Source organism: Lepidochelys olivacea (genome assembly GCF_965140295.1).
Source record: "Lepidochelys olivacea isolate rLepOli2 genome assembly, chromosome: 1".
In the NCBI taxonomy this organism is placed as follows: domain Eukaryota; kingdom Metazoa; phylum Chordata; order Testudines; family Cheloniidae; genus Lepidochelys; species Lepidochelys olivacea.
The window spans coordinates 297334170-297351010 of record NC_140411.1 but is presented as its reverse complement, the minus strand read 5'-3'; the positions used below and the strand labels follow the sequence as shown (position 1 = coordinate 297351010).

At 46.0% G+C, this 16841-nt stretch overlaps 1 protein-coding gene and 1 pseudogene across 2 annotated transcripts; both read left to right on the top strand.

Annotated features, from left to right (window-relative positions):
- The first annotated feature begins 3933 nt into the window (after positions 1-3933).
- LOC311514402 (large ribosomal subunit protein eL42 pseudogene) lies at positions 3934-4232 on the top strand (annotated as a pseudogene). Its single transcript has one exon. The product of its transcript is annotated as a large ribosomal subunit protein eL42 pseudogene (transcript).
- Positions 4233-7042: 2810 nt separating this feature from the next.
- LOC311515185 (prolactin-like) lies at positions 7043-14428 on the top strand (the record flags this gene model as incomplete). The annotated part of the gene is made up of 4 exons (XM_084618069.1): positions 7043-7336; positions 7780-7887; positions 11997-12176; positions 14234-14428. 4 exons carry the CDS (start codon positions 7043-7045, stop codon positions 14426-14428), a joined length of 777 nt encoding a protein of 258 aa, XP_084474195.1.
- Positions 14429-16841: the final 2413 nt, after the last annotated feature.

The following is a 16841-nucleotide window of genomic DNA, read 5'->3' as shown; positions in this document are numbered from 1 at the left end:
TATTAATAATGGCATTCCAAGAGTACAAAGTTGTTAAATAGACTAGAAAGACATGAGTGTCTCATTGAAGAGTCAGGAAAGAATTACATAAAAACATCTTTTTAAAAGTAGACACAATGCATAAGCAAACACATCATCCATTTTATAAGAACCTATAAGTCAATACACTGCAGACCATCTCTCTCCCAGTTGCATATCATTAGCTGTGTAATTAGCTAAATTGATTTTCCCTTCAAGAAATCAAACTCCTCCTCCTAAACTCCAAAGTTCTCTTAAGACCTACAGGGAAACTGCTGAAGAATAAGACTTGAAAATTTCAGATCTACTAAAAACAAAAGAAAAAGGCTACTAGCCAGTAAAGACAAACTACACATGCCCATTTATTGACAGGCCCCCTCAACCCGCTAACACATACTGACAATGACCATCCATTCCTGTCATATGAATGACTATTGCTTTCCCTGCAGTGACTTGCTGCTAATATTCAAACCAACATTTAGATCACACGCAACAAACAAGCTTGCTACCAAAGAGGCTCAATGCAGTTACCAAAAGTTATTGTACCATGATTCCTATGAACAAATGGCAGTCCACTACTCTAACCACTAAAATTACCTGCCTTCAAGTGTATTCATTAGCAGGGATCCTAGAAATCTGTTTGCCACGGGAAAATGCAGAGAATCTTTAGTTTTTACATTTTGTGAAAAAATAAAAACATGTATTAACTAAATTCTACTGAATGTTATCAGTGTCACTTATTCAGTATGCGCAACCTCCCCCTCTTGTGGTTGATTTTTGAATATGCTTTACATTTGCAGTGGAGCCCTGTTCATCTGATCTAATTGGGACTGGGGCCAGATCAGATAATCAAAAATTGGGATAATCAGGAGAATTGGCAAAGAGCTTTCTATCCCTGATTTTAAGCTGGGAGGGCTTGGGCAGTCAGCCCCGGGCTGCTGGTGGCTTGGTTAATACAGAAAGCTGGATAACGGAGGCTCCGATAAACGGGGTTCTACTGCATATCAATAAAACGTGTTCAGCTGATAGCTATATATATTGTGCCTAGGGGAGATAAAGTTCAGTGTTTCATTTCAATTGTGCAAAAATGCAGATTTTGATGTCTTTAGGAGAGAATTTTGGTTTGTTTAATCACAGAAAACTAGAATCCCTTTTCATTAGTGAAAGATACAGCAGAGCTAAGAAAGTGAGGGCAACATTATGTTGACTTACTTTAATGATCCACTTTAAAAATTAACTTATGGCCTCCCAACAAGGCACAAGTTCTTGCAACAAAGTATCATTAGGATCTGTGCCACAACCAACCCTTCCAAGCTAATTCTGAGAGCCATAAGTAAACTGATGGACTCAACGATATGTGGATTTGTGTTACTAAATGTGGACGCTTTGGAGGGTGTGGAGGGGCAGCATGGATTAAGCATAGGTGGAGGATTTCCTGAATTTACCCACATTAACTAAACCAATTTACCTCTTGCTTAAATCAGTTTAAGTCCATCTACAGTAGGGACTTGCACTTATTTAGCTAAATCGATTTTAAAGCAGTTTAGTTAAACCAGTACAAATCCTGTTTAGTTAAACCAGTACAGTACAGACAAATCCTGAGGAGTATTCCATGTTCATATATAGTTCTTTCTCCACAGAGAAAAGTCATCTTCTTATTAGGGTAATGTGTGAGTGAAGTCTATATAGATAGGACAGTAAAATGCCTTTCATGGACTTTTGTTCAAATCATACAGCTTGCTACCTTTTCAACCTTTCTTCAGAGTAAAAAGGATTCTAATTTTTCTTCTTTTTTTCCTCTCTCTTTAAGGATTTATCTATTAACAAAGAGACTAGAGCTTAGCTAAAGCTGGAAGGAAAACATCTTCTAGTAAAAGCAGAGGCTCTTACCAGCATGGGGAATCAATGGTTGTTTTTTTCTCTCTATTTGCCTCCAGAAAGAGTCTGAACTTGATTTCAACCATTTTCTAATCGTTGGTTTCCATTAACACCCAGCCAACCTAGCTGTGGCTAATTTACATAAGTGACAGGTGTAGTAATCATAGGTCAGCAGAAACAGAGGTAACTTGGGTGTCCTGCTGTATAAAAGTCCTCCAGCAGAAGCCTCCCTGATTCTCTCATGTAGTGCTTCAAAGGGGATAAAATGCTAGTGAACATGTTAAGAGTCATATCTAGGGTCTGATTCTCTACTGTGTTATTCCAGTTTTTTTGTCAGGAGAGCTCTACTGTAATAAAACTGGTGTTACATGGAGACTCAGGACTCTGGAATCCAAATGAACAACAAAATGAGAAGCTGTAACCTATACTTATTGTTAATGTTTCTCTATTTGGTTAATGTTTTTATTTTGTGCATTCCATATGCTTGCCCTGGATTGTTATTTTTTAAGATTATCCGTGGTTCTTGCCTGGTGATGTATTCAACCTGAAGCTGAAAAAAATAAAGCATTATGAATCTGCATCAGCGAGAGAAAACTTAAGCACTGTTGATGTTGGTGATGAATAGACTGAAGGACATTTTTACCTCATGGTTGAGGGTTGTATCAATGGTATCCAGAAAAATGTAACAATGGCACAATAAGGCCCAGATCCACAAAAGGATGTGGGTGCCTAACTTTCCACTTTGGACACCTAAATCCAAGATTTAGGCATCACTGAGATCCTCAAAACCCCCACTCAGGTGCTGCTTAATCCTGTAGGGACCTAAAATACCTCGGCATCTAACTTTTTGCTGTAAAAGTTCCTTAGGCACCTAAGTTTCTGCCACTGGGTATGCAACTAACAAGTCACTCTAGATGCCTGCATGCCTCACTTATGCCTCAGCCTCACTAGGATCCTCAAACCAGGTCATGGTGGAAAGCATTGCCCTGCTTATATTGCCCAATCAAGTAATCAGCACATCTATCAGACTGCACCCCATAAAAATCTGTCCAGTGGAGAAGCTGATGGTGCCACCTCCCATTTAGCCCAGTGGGGAGAACACTCACTAGGGATATGGAATATCTAGGTTCAATTCCCCCGTCTATTGCCTGAGTAGGGCTCTCAGAAGAGCCCTCACGATTGGGAGATGGGTTATTCTGATATAGGGCTCCCACAGGAGAGATTGAGGAGGCTGTTCCACTTTGTATATGTACTTAAATAGTAACTGCAGAATCAGACTGGATCCTAGATTTTCCTCTTTGTAGAACAGAGTTCTAACCACCAGCGTAGTCATTTTCATATTCTACCTCAATGATTACTTAAGTAGTTATACACCGTGGAACAGCTTCAACAAGAATCATTGTGAGAGCCCCACATTAGAAGACCCTGGTGATTAGAACACACTCCTGAGAGCTAAAAGCAGTGCTTCATTTGTGCCATGGCTTGCCAGAGCTGAGCCTAGCACCTCTAGGCTTGGCAATTCATAGCCCCGACACCTCTGAGCTTGCCACAACAGTTATGAAAGTAAAAAAATTGTTTGAGCGCCAGCATCTAATTGTTTGAGCCCTGGAACCTCTTTCATTACAAATTAAGCACTAGCTAGGAGACCCCCAGTTCAAATCCTCTCTCTGCTACAGGCAGAAGGGGGAATTGACCTACATCTCTGATTTCCCTGGTGAGTGGGCTAACCACTAGTCTGAAAGATATAAGGGAGGTTCCACCTCGAACATTTCTTACAAAAAATAGCTTAGGCACCTGACTCCAGGAGAGGATTCATGGCTAGGGATCCTAAGCAGAGAGAGGCACCTTCCTTTAGCTTAGCACGGGAGCTGCCTATTTTGTGGATTGCATTCTCAGGCACCTATCTCTCCCCATTCGTTGTACAAGAGAGTCTAGGGGTGGCCTCTACAAAGGCACTTAAGGTGTTGCAAAGCTGAGTGCCACAGCACCTAACTTTTAGGCATGTAGAAAAATCTGTGCTACTAACGCTGCTGCTGGCAGGATGGTGAACATCCCCAAAACCCGCAGGACTTACTGCAAGAAATGTGGCAAGCACCAGCCCCACAAAGTGACCCAATACAAGAAGGGCAAGGACTCTCTCTATGCTCAGGGAAAGAGGAGATATGATCGGAAGCAGAGTGGTTATGGTGGTCCGACAAAGCCTATCTTCCATAAGAAGGCCAAGACCACGAAGAAGATTGTGCTGAGGCTTGCGTGTGTGGAGCCCAACTGCGGCCATTAAGCACTTCGAGCTGGGAGGAGACAAGAAGAGAAAGGGCCAAGTGATCCAGTTCTAAACTCCATCTTGTTCATTGTTATCGAATCCATTAAAGTATGTGGAAAGAAAAAACAAAACAAAACACTGAGATTCACAAAGCTGAGGTAGGTGCCTTGGCTCCTATACAATGGCTGGGGAGAGAGAAGCACCTAAAAAAGCAATCCACAAAAGTCAGCAGGCTGGAAGCGATGCCACCTAAGCTAGCCTGTAGGAGAAGAGGTAGGCACTAAATCCAGGCTACAGGGAGGCACTGAGTTCTGCTCAGTAATCCACAAACAGGAGCCCCTCTCCTGGAGTCAGATAGTTTAGGCACCTGAGGCATTTCTCATGAGAATCAGCTAAATTCCTGCCTCGCTCCACACAAAAAGGCCAGAGAGAGAGCCCACTTTTAGCTTTTAGCCCAGTAGTTAGAGCACTCACTGGGATGCAGGAGACCCAGAGGAGTAGAAATGTGGTGGGAGACCCCTGTTCAAATCCTAAGTGAGCATTCTAACCACTGAGCCATGGGATATTCTGATGTGAGGGTCCCTCAATCTCTCCTGTTGAAGCTGTTCCACTCTGGCTAAATAACAAAAGAGTGACTGGAGTAGGGGGACTGGACCCAAGGGGTGTCACATCCCAGGTGAGTGCCCTAACCCCCAGGCCATAGCCCCCACTTTTTACCAGCCATAAGGGCGAGCGACTGGGGAGAGAGGGGGCAAAGAGGAGCAAGGGAGAACAGGGTTTTGGGGTGGGGGAAGAGGCAGTGTGAGGGCAGAGAATAGGGGAGAAGGTGGTGTGGGGGTGGGGCTCCAGTTTGGGTGCTGGTGGACCCCCTATTTTTAGGAAGCTTCCACCGCTCCTGCACCAGGCTGTTGACTGACCCCCTCTCTTCCAGTCATCCCCCCAACTATTTAAGTATTTATCCACAGTGGAACAGCCGTTGGACCAGAGAAAGAGAGTGACTCTGTAGATGCTGAACATACCACCACCTAAAGTCCATCCCCAAATGGGTGTTAGAAGCCTAAATACCTATGTGGATCTGGACGTAAGGTCCGCTTTAACAAATTTACATAAACGAATTATAGGATTACTCACATGCCTGAAGTACTCACCTGTCTACATGTTTGCAGGATTGGGCCTAAATATTATGAAGTTCTAGATTAGAAAATTTGGAGGAAAAACATGCATAATGATCTGGGCCTAGGTGCTTTGCTGGATAGGAATGGACCTCAGCAGGGGCTGAACAGCTTTGCTGAATCAGGACCATAATTCCTAGATCCTAATAACAGGATCCCTGATATTGTAATGCAGACCACAGAACTGAAACAAATGAACAGTGAAACAAGTACATTTAACCTGCCAAGTGCTCCCACAGTATAGATACCAGGCATTGTCCCCTTCATTGATCCTGCTGAGTGTTTCCCTCTGCCTTCAGTAAGCATAGAGAATTTTTGTCTGTTTTCTCTTTCATTATGAACTGAAAAGGCCTGAGAGGCCTTCTCAGACTTTTCCTCTCTTTTACACACCTAATTTTTGCCTTTTACCATCCTTCACTCTCCCTGCTGCAAAATTCATGCCTTAATTATCTCTTGTCTTGACTATTGCAAACTTCCTTTCGGACCTCCGCTGGTCCTATCAATTCAAAATGCTGCTGCTAAAATTATCTTTTTCTGCCACTGCTTTAAGCATCATACACCATGATGGGGGTGTTCAGGGCCGGCCTTAGGGGGTAGGCAACATGGGCAATCTGTCAACAGCCCAGGGCACCTTGGTTGGGGGGCACCATCCAAGTGCTGCAAGCTAGTGGGCCTGGGCTACCAGAGCAAGGGTGAGTGCAGGCAAGCCCAGGGCTGCAGCACCTGGCCAGCCAGGCAGAAGGTGGGCAATACCGCCCCAAGTTGCCAGTCTGGTGGGGAGGTGCAGGCAGCAGGGCTTGCTCCTATGGAGCCAGTGGGCCAGCCCCTGGGTCCCCCCCTTCCTGTGGCAGAGTGGTCAGTGGGCAGGGGATCCTGCCTGTGCAACCCTTCCTGCAGGTGATGGGGAGGGGAGCCCAGGGAGCCCACAGGGGCCACAAGCGATGGGGGGGGGGAGAGGCGCCTGCAAATGCCAGGGTGCCAAAATACAAGTTTGCCCAGGGCGCCGTTGTCCCTAAGGCTGGCCCTGGGGGTGTGTTTGGGAGAGGGGGATGGTATGGGGTCATTATGGCTGCTTCTCTGCCAGCCAGGGGTAGCGGGGCAATCACCAACTTGCCAGCTGTGGTTCTCTGTGTTGCCCAGCGCAGCACGGCTGGAGGCCAAGGTCTGGCCCATAGTGTGCATCCCCGCTCTCCCTCTCCCTGTAGGTACTACCTACAAAGGACCTAGTCTCTGACTTGTGCCCCTAGAGATCAGGCCTCATTCCCCTGGAGTCAGTGGAGCGACCAGTTTAAAACTGGTGAGGCAGAGGGAAAATCAGGCCCCTGGCCCTTGGTCAGGGGCGCACAGTCTGTGCGTGCTGGTGGGAACTATCCAGTACGCACGCGGGGCGTTTCCTCGCCCTCCAGCTGCTCTCCCTCGGGCACCTAGTTGTTGTCTCGGGATTAACACTCGCCGTCTCCGAGCTGCGGCGTCTCCCGGAGCCAGCGCCCCGCTCCGCGCCAGTGGCTAATCCCCGCTGCGGGCCGCGCAAGCCCGGAGGCGCGCGCTGCGGGACCCAGCAATGACGAACAGCAGCCGCCCCGCACGCACCCGCGTGTCCTCAGCTCCCCCTCGTGCCCATCTCCACGCGCGCATATATAGGGGAGCCAGGGGCATCCCAGAGCAACCCGACCCGGCGCCCGCCCGCCCGCGCGCCGCTCCCGCCTGCACCATGGGCGCCGCGCGCCAAGGTAAGCAGCGGGCCCCGGCCCGGCGCCAGGCGGCGCCACAGCGGTGCCCGCGGAGCAGCGGGCTGGTCTTGAGCCATCCGCTCTTGGCAGGTTACGCCTGGCTGTGCGCCCTGCTCTGGCTGCTGGGGAAGCCGCCCGGAGCCGCTTCCGTGGCAATTTGCGCCCGGCAGGGAGACTCGGGCTGCCGCTTCTTGTCCGTGTCTGATCTTTTCGACCGGGTGATCCAGCACTCGGACAGGCTCCACAGCCTCTCCACGGCGCTCTACTTGGACTTGGTGAGTGCCCCGCCCCGCCGCGCCCCAGGCTCCCCTGTTCTCCTAGGGCTCGCCTCCGCTGGGCACGGGGCGATCTCCGTCCTCAGGGCATGTTCGCCAGAGCATCTGGCTTCCTCTCTCCTCCCGACTGTTTAAAACCCTGGGCTGGGTACGCGGTCGGTCCATTGCTCGCTGTCTCCGTTCTGTGTCGCTGATCAGCTACGGGAGCAGCAGGAAAGTCTGGGCACTGTCCGATGCTCAGCATTTATTTACTCACACCACGTGTGACATAGTAGCTCCGTGGGCTAGGGTCTGCTCACGAGTTATCCCGCTGTATTTCCGCGTTTTCACTGGGATGTGGGGGTTTGGTAAAAGGAAATGTGCAAGGTGACAAAATAGCTATTGAAAACCACCAGCGTTCCAGCTACAGTTCTACAATATGTGTGTTGGTTTTTCCCCCCCAGGAAAAAAACTTTCTACCCAATGGAAACGAGTTGGGCAAATGGACAGGTAAATGCCACACCTCAAGGATGCTAACGCCTAATGGCAAGGAGTATGTTCAAAAAATACCGGTAAGGCCTTATAAGCTTGCACTGGATTTGATATGACATGCAGTGATGTCAGATACGGTCACTGTTTGTATGGGGAAACTTAAGGGGACGGTTTGTCAAACTGAGCTGTGCCAGATTGAAGTTATTATCTAAGGAGGGAAGGAAGGAATATTGTCACTGAAGAGGCAGGCACGATCCTGCAAAGTGCTGAGCACCCTCCACTCCCACAGGCTTCAAAGGAAGTGGAAAATGCTCAGAACCTGCTGGTAGGGAGCCCCACGTGGCTAGTAGGTGAATTCTCAGCATAGTCCCAGCCAGGGGGATTTTGTACCATTGGAATGTTATAGATATGGCTAAGAGTTCTGTCATAGATATTTTTAGTAAAAGTCAGGGACAGGTGACAGGCAATAAAAAAATGTCACAGAAGCCCCTCATCTGTCTCTGACTCTTACTAAAAATATCCATGATAAAATGGGAAGGGACTGGGCAGCTGCAGGGTGGCTGGGAGCTCTAGGGCCCCCACCATCCAGGGGGATTCAGAGCTCCCAGGGTCCCCCTGCCCCCAGCAGCGGAGGGGAGCTCCCAGGGTCCTCCTGCCCCATGGCAGCAGCTGGGGAGCTGTCGGGTACCCCCCTGCTTGCAGCGGCGGGGAGCTGTGGGTACCCCCGGTGCCTCGGGTGGCGGGGTACCTTACAGCTCCCTGCCACTGCAGGAGGCCGCAGGACCCTGCAACTCCTAGCCGCCAGGGCTGAAATCATGGAGGTCTTTGGAAGTCGTGGATTCTGTGGCTTCCATGACCTCCGTGACAAAATCATAGCCTTAGTTATAGCTGATGCTTCCTCTTTAAAGTTCTTGCATCCTACATATTTGGAGAGTGTAAGCAGGGTAGCTGATGAATTTGAGATCTCAGAACGAATCCCAATTTCCTTCTGATTGTAAGAAATAATGTTTGTGAGTCTCTATAAGATTAATTCACATTCATTAGTTATAAAAAAGGCACTGAAATACTTAAACAAAGGTCAAACATCCCCAAGGAAAGACAGAGATACATTTTCCCTTTAATTTACTCTGGCACAATGAAAGACAAATCTAGGAAGTAGCTGTGAACTCTACAAATAAATTCGATTAACCAGTGCCATTGTAAAAATTTAGAAAGCCATTATGAGAGAACCATGGGGGGGGGAAGAGAAGCCAACATTTTTAAACAGAAATGTGTCAAAGAAAAAAATATAGTGAGGAACAGAAATCAAGCAAAGAAACTGTAGGAGCTCAAAGCTAAGGAAAGTAATCAGTATTTTAAAAGTAGTGACAAAAAGCAGTCATTGAAAAGCCAAAGGCACAAAGACAAGGTGAAAAATATTGTAAAAGAGGGATGGATAAAAAGAAAAAATGGGAGAAAAGAAATCTACAAAAATGTTATTTCGCAACGTTTCTCTTTGGTTTTGATGGTTAAAATAATGGGGAAATGCTCTTCCTGTGATTTTTCTCTTTCTTTGCAAGTGAAAACAGATGTGCTTAGAAAGGATAAAATTTTCAAAAGCAGCTAAGGGACTTGGGAATCTAAGTGCCATTTTCAAAAGCAATTTAGGCATTTAGGAGCTTAAAGCTCATGGAAAGTCAGAGACAGGCTCCTAAGTCTAAGTCACATATATCCAGATCCAAAGGTATTTAGGTGCCTAAATCCCAGTTTTGACTCCATTGCAATCCACAAAACTCCCGCCAAACCCTATAGGTACCTATACTCACTTGGTGCGTACGTTTTTCAGCATAAAAATTCCCTAGGTACATAAGTTCCTGCCTCTGAGCATGCGCATGGCTGCCTCCCTATGCATCCAGAGGCATATCTCCTGCATAAGCTCTGGAGCAATCCATGAACCAGGGGGACAAAGGCATTTGGACACCTAAGGTGTGCTCGGAGGCTGCCTACTGCATGGGGTCCACTTCAAAAATCTCACAAGTGGAGGGGTTTCCAACTTTTAGCCCAGTGGTTAGAGCATTCATCTGGGGCAGGGGTGGCCAACCTGTGGCTCCGGAGCCACATGCTGCTCTTCAGAGGTTAATATGCAGCTCCTTGCATAGGTGCCAACTCCAGGGCTGGAGCTACAGGTGCCAACTTTCCAATGTGCCAGAGTGTGCTCACTGCTCAGGCCCTGGCCCCCACTCCACTCCTTTCCCCCAGGCCTCTGCCCCTTCCCCTCAGTCTGCTGAGCCCTTGCTCCTCCTCCCCTCCCACTCCCAGTTTCCTGCACACCACAAAACAGCTGATCGTGGCAGGCGCAGGGATGGAGGATTAGGTGCTGGCGGGTGGGAGACTCTGGGTGGGAGAGCTGACAGGGGGCCGCTGCTGTGTTACTGTGGCTCTTTGGCAATGCAGATTGGTAAATTCTGGTTCCTTCTCAAGCACAGGTTGGTCACTCCTGACCTGGGATGTGGGAGACCCAGCTTCAATTCCACTCTGCCTGAGAGGTGGTAAAAAATTTGACCAGGAAGGTCTCCCACCTCTCAGGGGAGAGCTCTAACCACTGAGTTACATGATATTCTGATGTTGGGCTCCCTCAATCTCTCTTGTTAGCCAAGTGGAACAGTTTTAACTAATGAAAGAGTGATTGGAACAAGGTAACTGCACCTGTGTCTCCCACCTACCAGGTAGTGCCCTAACCACTAAACCAGAGTCATTCTCATGCTCTCTGGCCCAATGACTATTTAAGTATTTATCCACAGTGGAAATGTAACTGTGCCACAGAGAGAGAGACTTTGTAGTCTAGAGATTAGGGCACCTACCTCGAAGGTGGGAGACCCAGAATCTAGTCCCCCTGCTCCAATCACTCTTTCATTAGTTAGCCACAGTGGAAGAACTTCAAAAGGAGAGACCGAGTGAGCCCCCACATCAAACTATCCCATAGCTCAGTGGTTAGAATGCTCAGAGGTGGAAGCTTCCTGTTCACATCCCCACTCAGATAGAGGGGGAACTGAAGCTGCATCTCCCTCATCCGAAAGGAATGCTCCAACCACTGAGCTAAAAGTTAGACAGTAGGAACCAGCAACTCCTTCTCTGGGTGTTTTGTGTGGAGTGAGGCAGGTGCCTAATTCATTCCCACCAGAAACTCCTTAGATGTCTAAGCTGCCTGATTCCAGAAGAGGGGTTTTCCTTTGTAAATTGTTAAGCACAGATAGGCACCTCCCCACAGGCTGGGCACCTATCTTCCTGAGAGGGGCCAGGCTCATCACACACCCCTCTCATTAGGCTCTCCATTGGCTAGTTTAGGTGGCTCTCCACCTAGCATGCTGGCTTTTGTGGATTGCAGACTACGCTTATACCTCAATAGCAAAACAGCTACAGCTATGCCTCAGCAGCACTTCATAGACCCTACCTATGCCAAAGGTGGGGGGGGGGGTTTCTCCTATTGACATAGGCAATCTACCTCCCTAAGAGGCAGTAGCTAGGTCGATGGAAGAATTCTTCCATTGACCTAGTGCTGTCTACACTGAGGGTTAGGAAGGCATAGCTACATTTCTCATGGGTGTGGATTTTCACTCCCCAAGAGAAGTCGCTATGCTGATGTAAGCTCCCAATGTAGATCAGCCCTCAGGCAGCTATCTCTCCCCATTCATTGTGTGGGGAGCTAGGCACCTAACTCAGGCTTTGTGGATCTCAGTGGTGTTCCTGTGATTTTCTAGGCACCTAAAAGTTAAGAGCAGCAGTGCTCGGTATTGCAACGCCCAAGTCCCTTTGTGGACCTGGGCCTTCGGCACTTCTGAAAGTTTTCCCTCAAGACTTTTTCCATCTAACAACTTGGCAGTTTAGCATTTGATTTCAATTTAGCATTATTTAATGAAGTACCACCACTTGGATGCATTTTAAGACATTACAGAACGAGATCCTAAGCAATTTGGGAAGAAGTTGCATGTGCAAAGTCATTTTGGTTTTTTGTTCATACAAATGTACAACTAGAGAAAAGAAGCCCATGAAACTGTTATTTTCTAAATATTTGCAAGTTAGTTATGAATTGTATGCATAGAAATTTTAAGTGTTAGTACCTGTTTAAGTATACTATGCCCAATGAAAACATCACTGTTCATATGCTTTGATGCAAGCTAATAAGAAAGTTCTTTCATATTTTGTTTTCAAGAGAGAAGAACTAACTCACTTGATACTGAGACTCTTGCAAGCCTGGAAGGAACCACTTTCCCACTTTGACCAGAATATTGGTCATCATCAAGAATTCTCTAGTGATAGCCTGAGCAAAGCAAAGCAAATCAGCAGTATGGTGCATGAGTTGAAGACTGGAATGGAGAAAGTAACAGAGAAGGCAAGATTTTCAACCTAATTTTTTCTAATATCAATTATACTGAAACACCAAAGGGTCTTCGAGGCCAAATTCCGCTCTCAGTTACCAAGATATAACCTTAGCATAAGTGTTCACAGTGGAACAGCTTCAGCAGGAGAGGCTGAGGGAGCCCCACATCAGACTATCCAATAGGTCAGTGGTTAGAGCATACTCTTGAGCGGTAAGAGACCCCACTTCCAGTCTTTTCCCTGCCTGCCAGAGTGGGGGTAATTGAACCTGTCTCCCCCACATCTCAGTTGAGTACTGGACTAAAAGTGATCAGGTGGGTCCCAGCACCATTTCCTTCTCTGGATGTTTTGTGTGGTACAAGGCCAGCACCGAACTCCTTCTGGCAAGAAACTACATGGGTGCCTAAGCCAGGGACAGGGTTCCTGTTCATGGATAGCTAGCAGAGCTAGGCACTTCCCAGCATCCTGGACTGGGGCACTTATCTCTGAGAAAGGAGCAGGATCTTAGCATGTCAGCATCTCCTATTGGCTAGCTTAGGCGGCTTCCTGCCTACCATGCTGGCTTTTGTGGATCTCATTCTTAGGTGGCTTTCTCTCCCTATTCATTGTCTAAGAAGCCTGGACACCTAACTCAGCGTTGTGGATTGTGGAGTTGTTCCTGAGATTTGCTAGGGGCCTAAAAGTTAGGCATTGCAACACTGAATATCACAACACCTAAGCCCCTTTCTGGATTCCACCCCTAGCTACTTTCATAACCATTTTAAAGCCCCGAGACAAATGCCTTCTGGTAAATGTACATTGTGGATTCAGATTATATTTGCAGCTCTCTCACTTTTAATTGCCAGATAGTGGGCCTGATCTTGTATTCCATGTGCACTCAAAACTCTCACTAAACTCAGCTGGAGCTGTGACTGAACAAGGAATATAGAATCAGGCCTATTTTCTTTATGTCTCTGACAATTAACATGTTTGTTCCCATGCAGACATCCCACTAAACAGTTTAAAAAATAAGAAAACCCCTTAATATCTCACCACCGTAAGATACAAATTGAAACTGACATAGAACTCAGCATATACAGCAGAGGGGTCATTTCATCCACTGAAATGCAGCCACCACTGAAGTGAAATTTAACAGCACTTCACAGGACAGAGCTATAAACGGAGAAGCCCAATCTTCAGTTTGGCTATGAATATGGATTAGAACTTCCCCAGAATTCAGGGGCATTTAATATCTAGATTTTTGTTTAGTTAATCATAGACTTGGGGCCAAACATAAAATTCAAAAACAGATTCAAACTTCGCCCAAGTTCAGGATATTTGTATCCAGGTTTGTAGCTCAGGCCCATTTCTACAGCATGTTTTGGGGAAATTCTTGGATGAGAGGCTCAGGGAACGGCAGTTATGTACGTGCTACCAAGGTTTCACAAATAGTAAAGTATAAGAAGGAAACAATATCAAATTGAAACTACTTGTTGCATAAACAGTGTCATGTGACAGTATTTTTCCATATTACACTGAGTCTGGGCTTGATCTTGCCCGGGGGCCAGTCCTTCTAAGAGGTGCTTATCTTGCATTGACATTAACAGCTCTTGCGGATGCTCAGCACCTGCTAGAAGGCCTAGCACCTTACTAAATGAAGCTTGTTAAATAAAGCTACAAGTCTGAAGAAAACTGATCCACTGTACTATCTTGAGATGGGGCAGCCATACTGAAGAGTAGCCTTTACCTACTCCATGTTCAAAGGGTGTTATGTTGATAGCATTGCCAAAGTTCTGCTTCCAGAGGCAGAATTTCTTGAAATAATATGAGACCACTTCAGGCTAGTAAGAATCTTATGTAGTCCCTGGATAGCAGGAAATGCAATACCAGCCTTTCTTTAGAGAACTTTGCACATATTTTTTCAGTACTTGCATAAAAAACCTGGAGGTGAGCAGTCTACGTTAGCTGATGATTTCACTAGTGGTGTTCTATAAACCCTGATTTTGTTAGCTTCAACATGAGCATTTTGGTTCTATGCACATTTACACCTATTGACAAGTTACAGTCATACATATTCTGTTTTCAATTCAGATGCAGTCAATGGGGATCATCAGCAATTCATTGAATGGAATGGGATCATCAGAAGCAGCTGGTTTATCCATTAGTAATGAAGCAAATTTGATGAGTGACTATGAGTTTATTCACTGCTTCAGGAGAGACTCCAATAAAGTACAAAGCTACTTAAAAATTCTTAAATGTAGGATTTGGCCAGGAAATAGTTGTTGAGTTTTAATCTCTGACAGGCAATTTTCAGAATTAAAGCTACATGTTGTCTGCAAAGATCGAACAAAATAATTTATAAAGGTTTTATGACATTTGCAGTAATAGTAAATTATTAACAAAGAAAACTAGTTTTGAATGGCTTTGCCAATTATTTATTTTACACTGTTAACCTACACAGTTGAAATATTAAGTAAGGCATAATGTGTGAATGTGGGTTTGACACACCAGGTAGAGTGGATTTCAGTGGTAGTGCGTAAATCAGTTTTTGTAGTTACTACAGTATGTCAAACTGCTATTTAAATAGTTCATATATTTTCAGGTGTACATATTGTCATTGAAGCTAAACATCAATAAATTAGCTGAGTCTTCATACAAGACATACATAGACTTTAAATAAAGTATATTTTTATAATAAAAGTTGATTCATTTATCACCACGTGACAAAAGTACCGATGTTTAAGAGTAAGCAACATAGGGTATTACTGATTGGTTTAGGATACGTGACTCTCTGACTACCCTTCTTCCCCATCAAACTTCTAACTTCTTTTCCTAAATTGCTGCAAGCTTTTACAAGTATTGATGCCGTTTCAGGAGTCCCTAAGAGCAGGAGTCTGATACTGTGACATTGAGTAGCACCTTACTCCAGGAGTAGTCCCACTGAGCACTCTTATGGAAAAAAAGTACTATGGCACATGAATATGGGTCTAATTAATGGGTCAGTATCAGTGCCAAGTTTGGATAGGGGTGTGTTTCCTGCACACATATCCAGAATCAGTGCCGAGATATGGGTGCTGTAAATTCCATGGTATAGGAAAAACCTTAGATTCATCTGAGTGATAAGGGAGGAGCTATTTTATATTTTCCTAACTATAACGAATGGATGGCACATAATTTGAATTTACACTAATCAGGAATGAAACATCTCTGCCTTCTCAGTCCAGATAATGCATATGAATAGGCATTGGACTCAGTGTTGGCATTCATGATTACCTGGGCCCTGATCCTGCAAATACTCATGCATGTGCTTAATTTTATTACCGGGAGTAGTGCCATTAGGACTACTAGTGTCCATTTTTGCAGGAATTAGGGCACAGTTTGCAAGCATTTGAACATTTACTGTGGGAAACCATAGAAAATCAAAGAGATGACTTAGAACTGAACACCAAGCAGCAACTTGTCAAGTTATGCCTGAGCATCCATAAGCTCAACCAATGCAGAGCTGGCCTGACCTTTTCAGAGGAGATCTGCGAAAACTCAGCACCTCTGCAACTCCACCCAAGTGACTGTCCTTAGGTTGTCTTCAGACAGCAGAGTGGAAAAGGTCACATTTCAAATAGCATGTTAGTTATCCCAAGAGAGCTAGATTCATAAAGGGACTAAGGCACCTAAGTCAAACATTTAGACACCACTGGCATTCACAACCCCCCCTACTCAGCTGCTGCCCAACATCCCTAGGCACCCAAGGGCCTGCCAGAGGGCCTACATTTAGGAAACTGAGCACGCACACAGCCTTAGCCCTGATACCACCCAGCAGGTTGGTGCCTAAGCCCCAGTGGGATTCACAAATGAGGTATTCTCTTGCCTGTTTTTCCTGATCTGGTAGGTGTGCATTGAGTATGCCTTAACCCACACAAAATGGCCTCACAAGGATGAGCAGGAGAGCATCCTCTGAAGCCAGCGGGTAGAGTACTCAGCTGGGGTGTTAGAAACCCAGATTTGATTCCCTCCTTTGCATGATGAGGAAAAGGGGGTTGAACGCAACTCAGCTGAGTGCCCGAAGTACTGGGCTAAAGGTTATAGCTACTTGCTGCTACATTTTTTGCAAAAAGTGGCTGAGGCGCCTTCTCCAGGAGAGGGTTCACAGCTATGAATCCCAAGCAGAGTTAGGAACCTAGTTCTGTGAGGGGGCAGGGGTTTGGCCATAGCCATCTGCTTGGCTTTTCCTAAGGCCTAGCTCAGATGGATCCCTACTCAGTGTGCAGGCTTCTGTGAATCCCATAACTTTCCCCATGCATTGTACAGGGAGCCTGGGCACCTCACTCAGGGTTGTGAATTCCACTGGGCAACAGAGCACCTAAAAGTGAGGCATTGCAGCAGCGCTTAAGTCCCTTTGTGAATCTAGCCCAGAGTGCCTACGCTATTTGGTAAGTTGCAAAACTGGTGAAGGAGACAAAATCCAAAGCTCTTCCTAAGCCTATGAATATCCAAAACTTACAGCTAACCACAACAAATGTACAATGTCTTATACTACCATAGCAAATACAGTAAAAGGGAAGAGACCCAACCAAAGAAGTTCCCTGAACTTGCCACTTGTCCTCTTCTTGTAACAGTACAACCAAGGAGGGTACCTGAATGTTGTTTTCCTCTACTGGTGGGATGTGAGCTGCTCAAATGGAGATGGTCTTCATGAATCAGG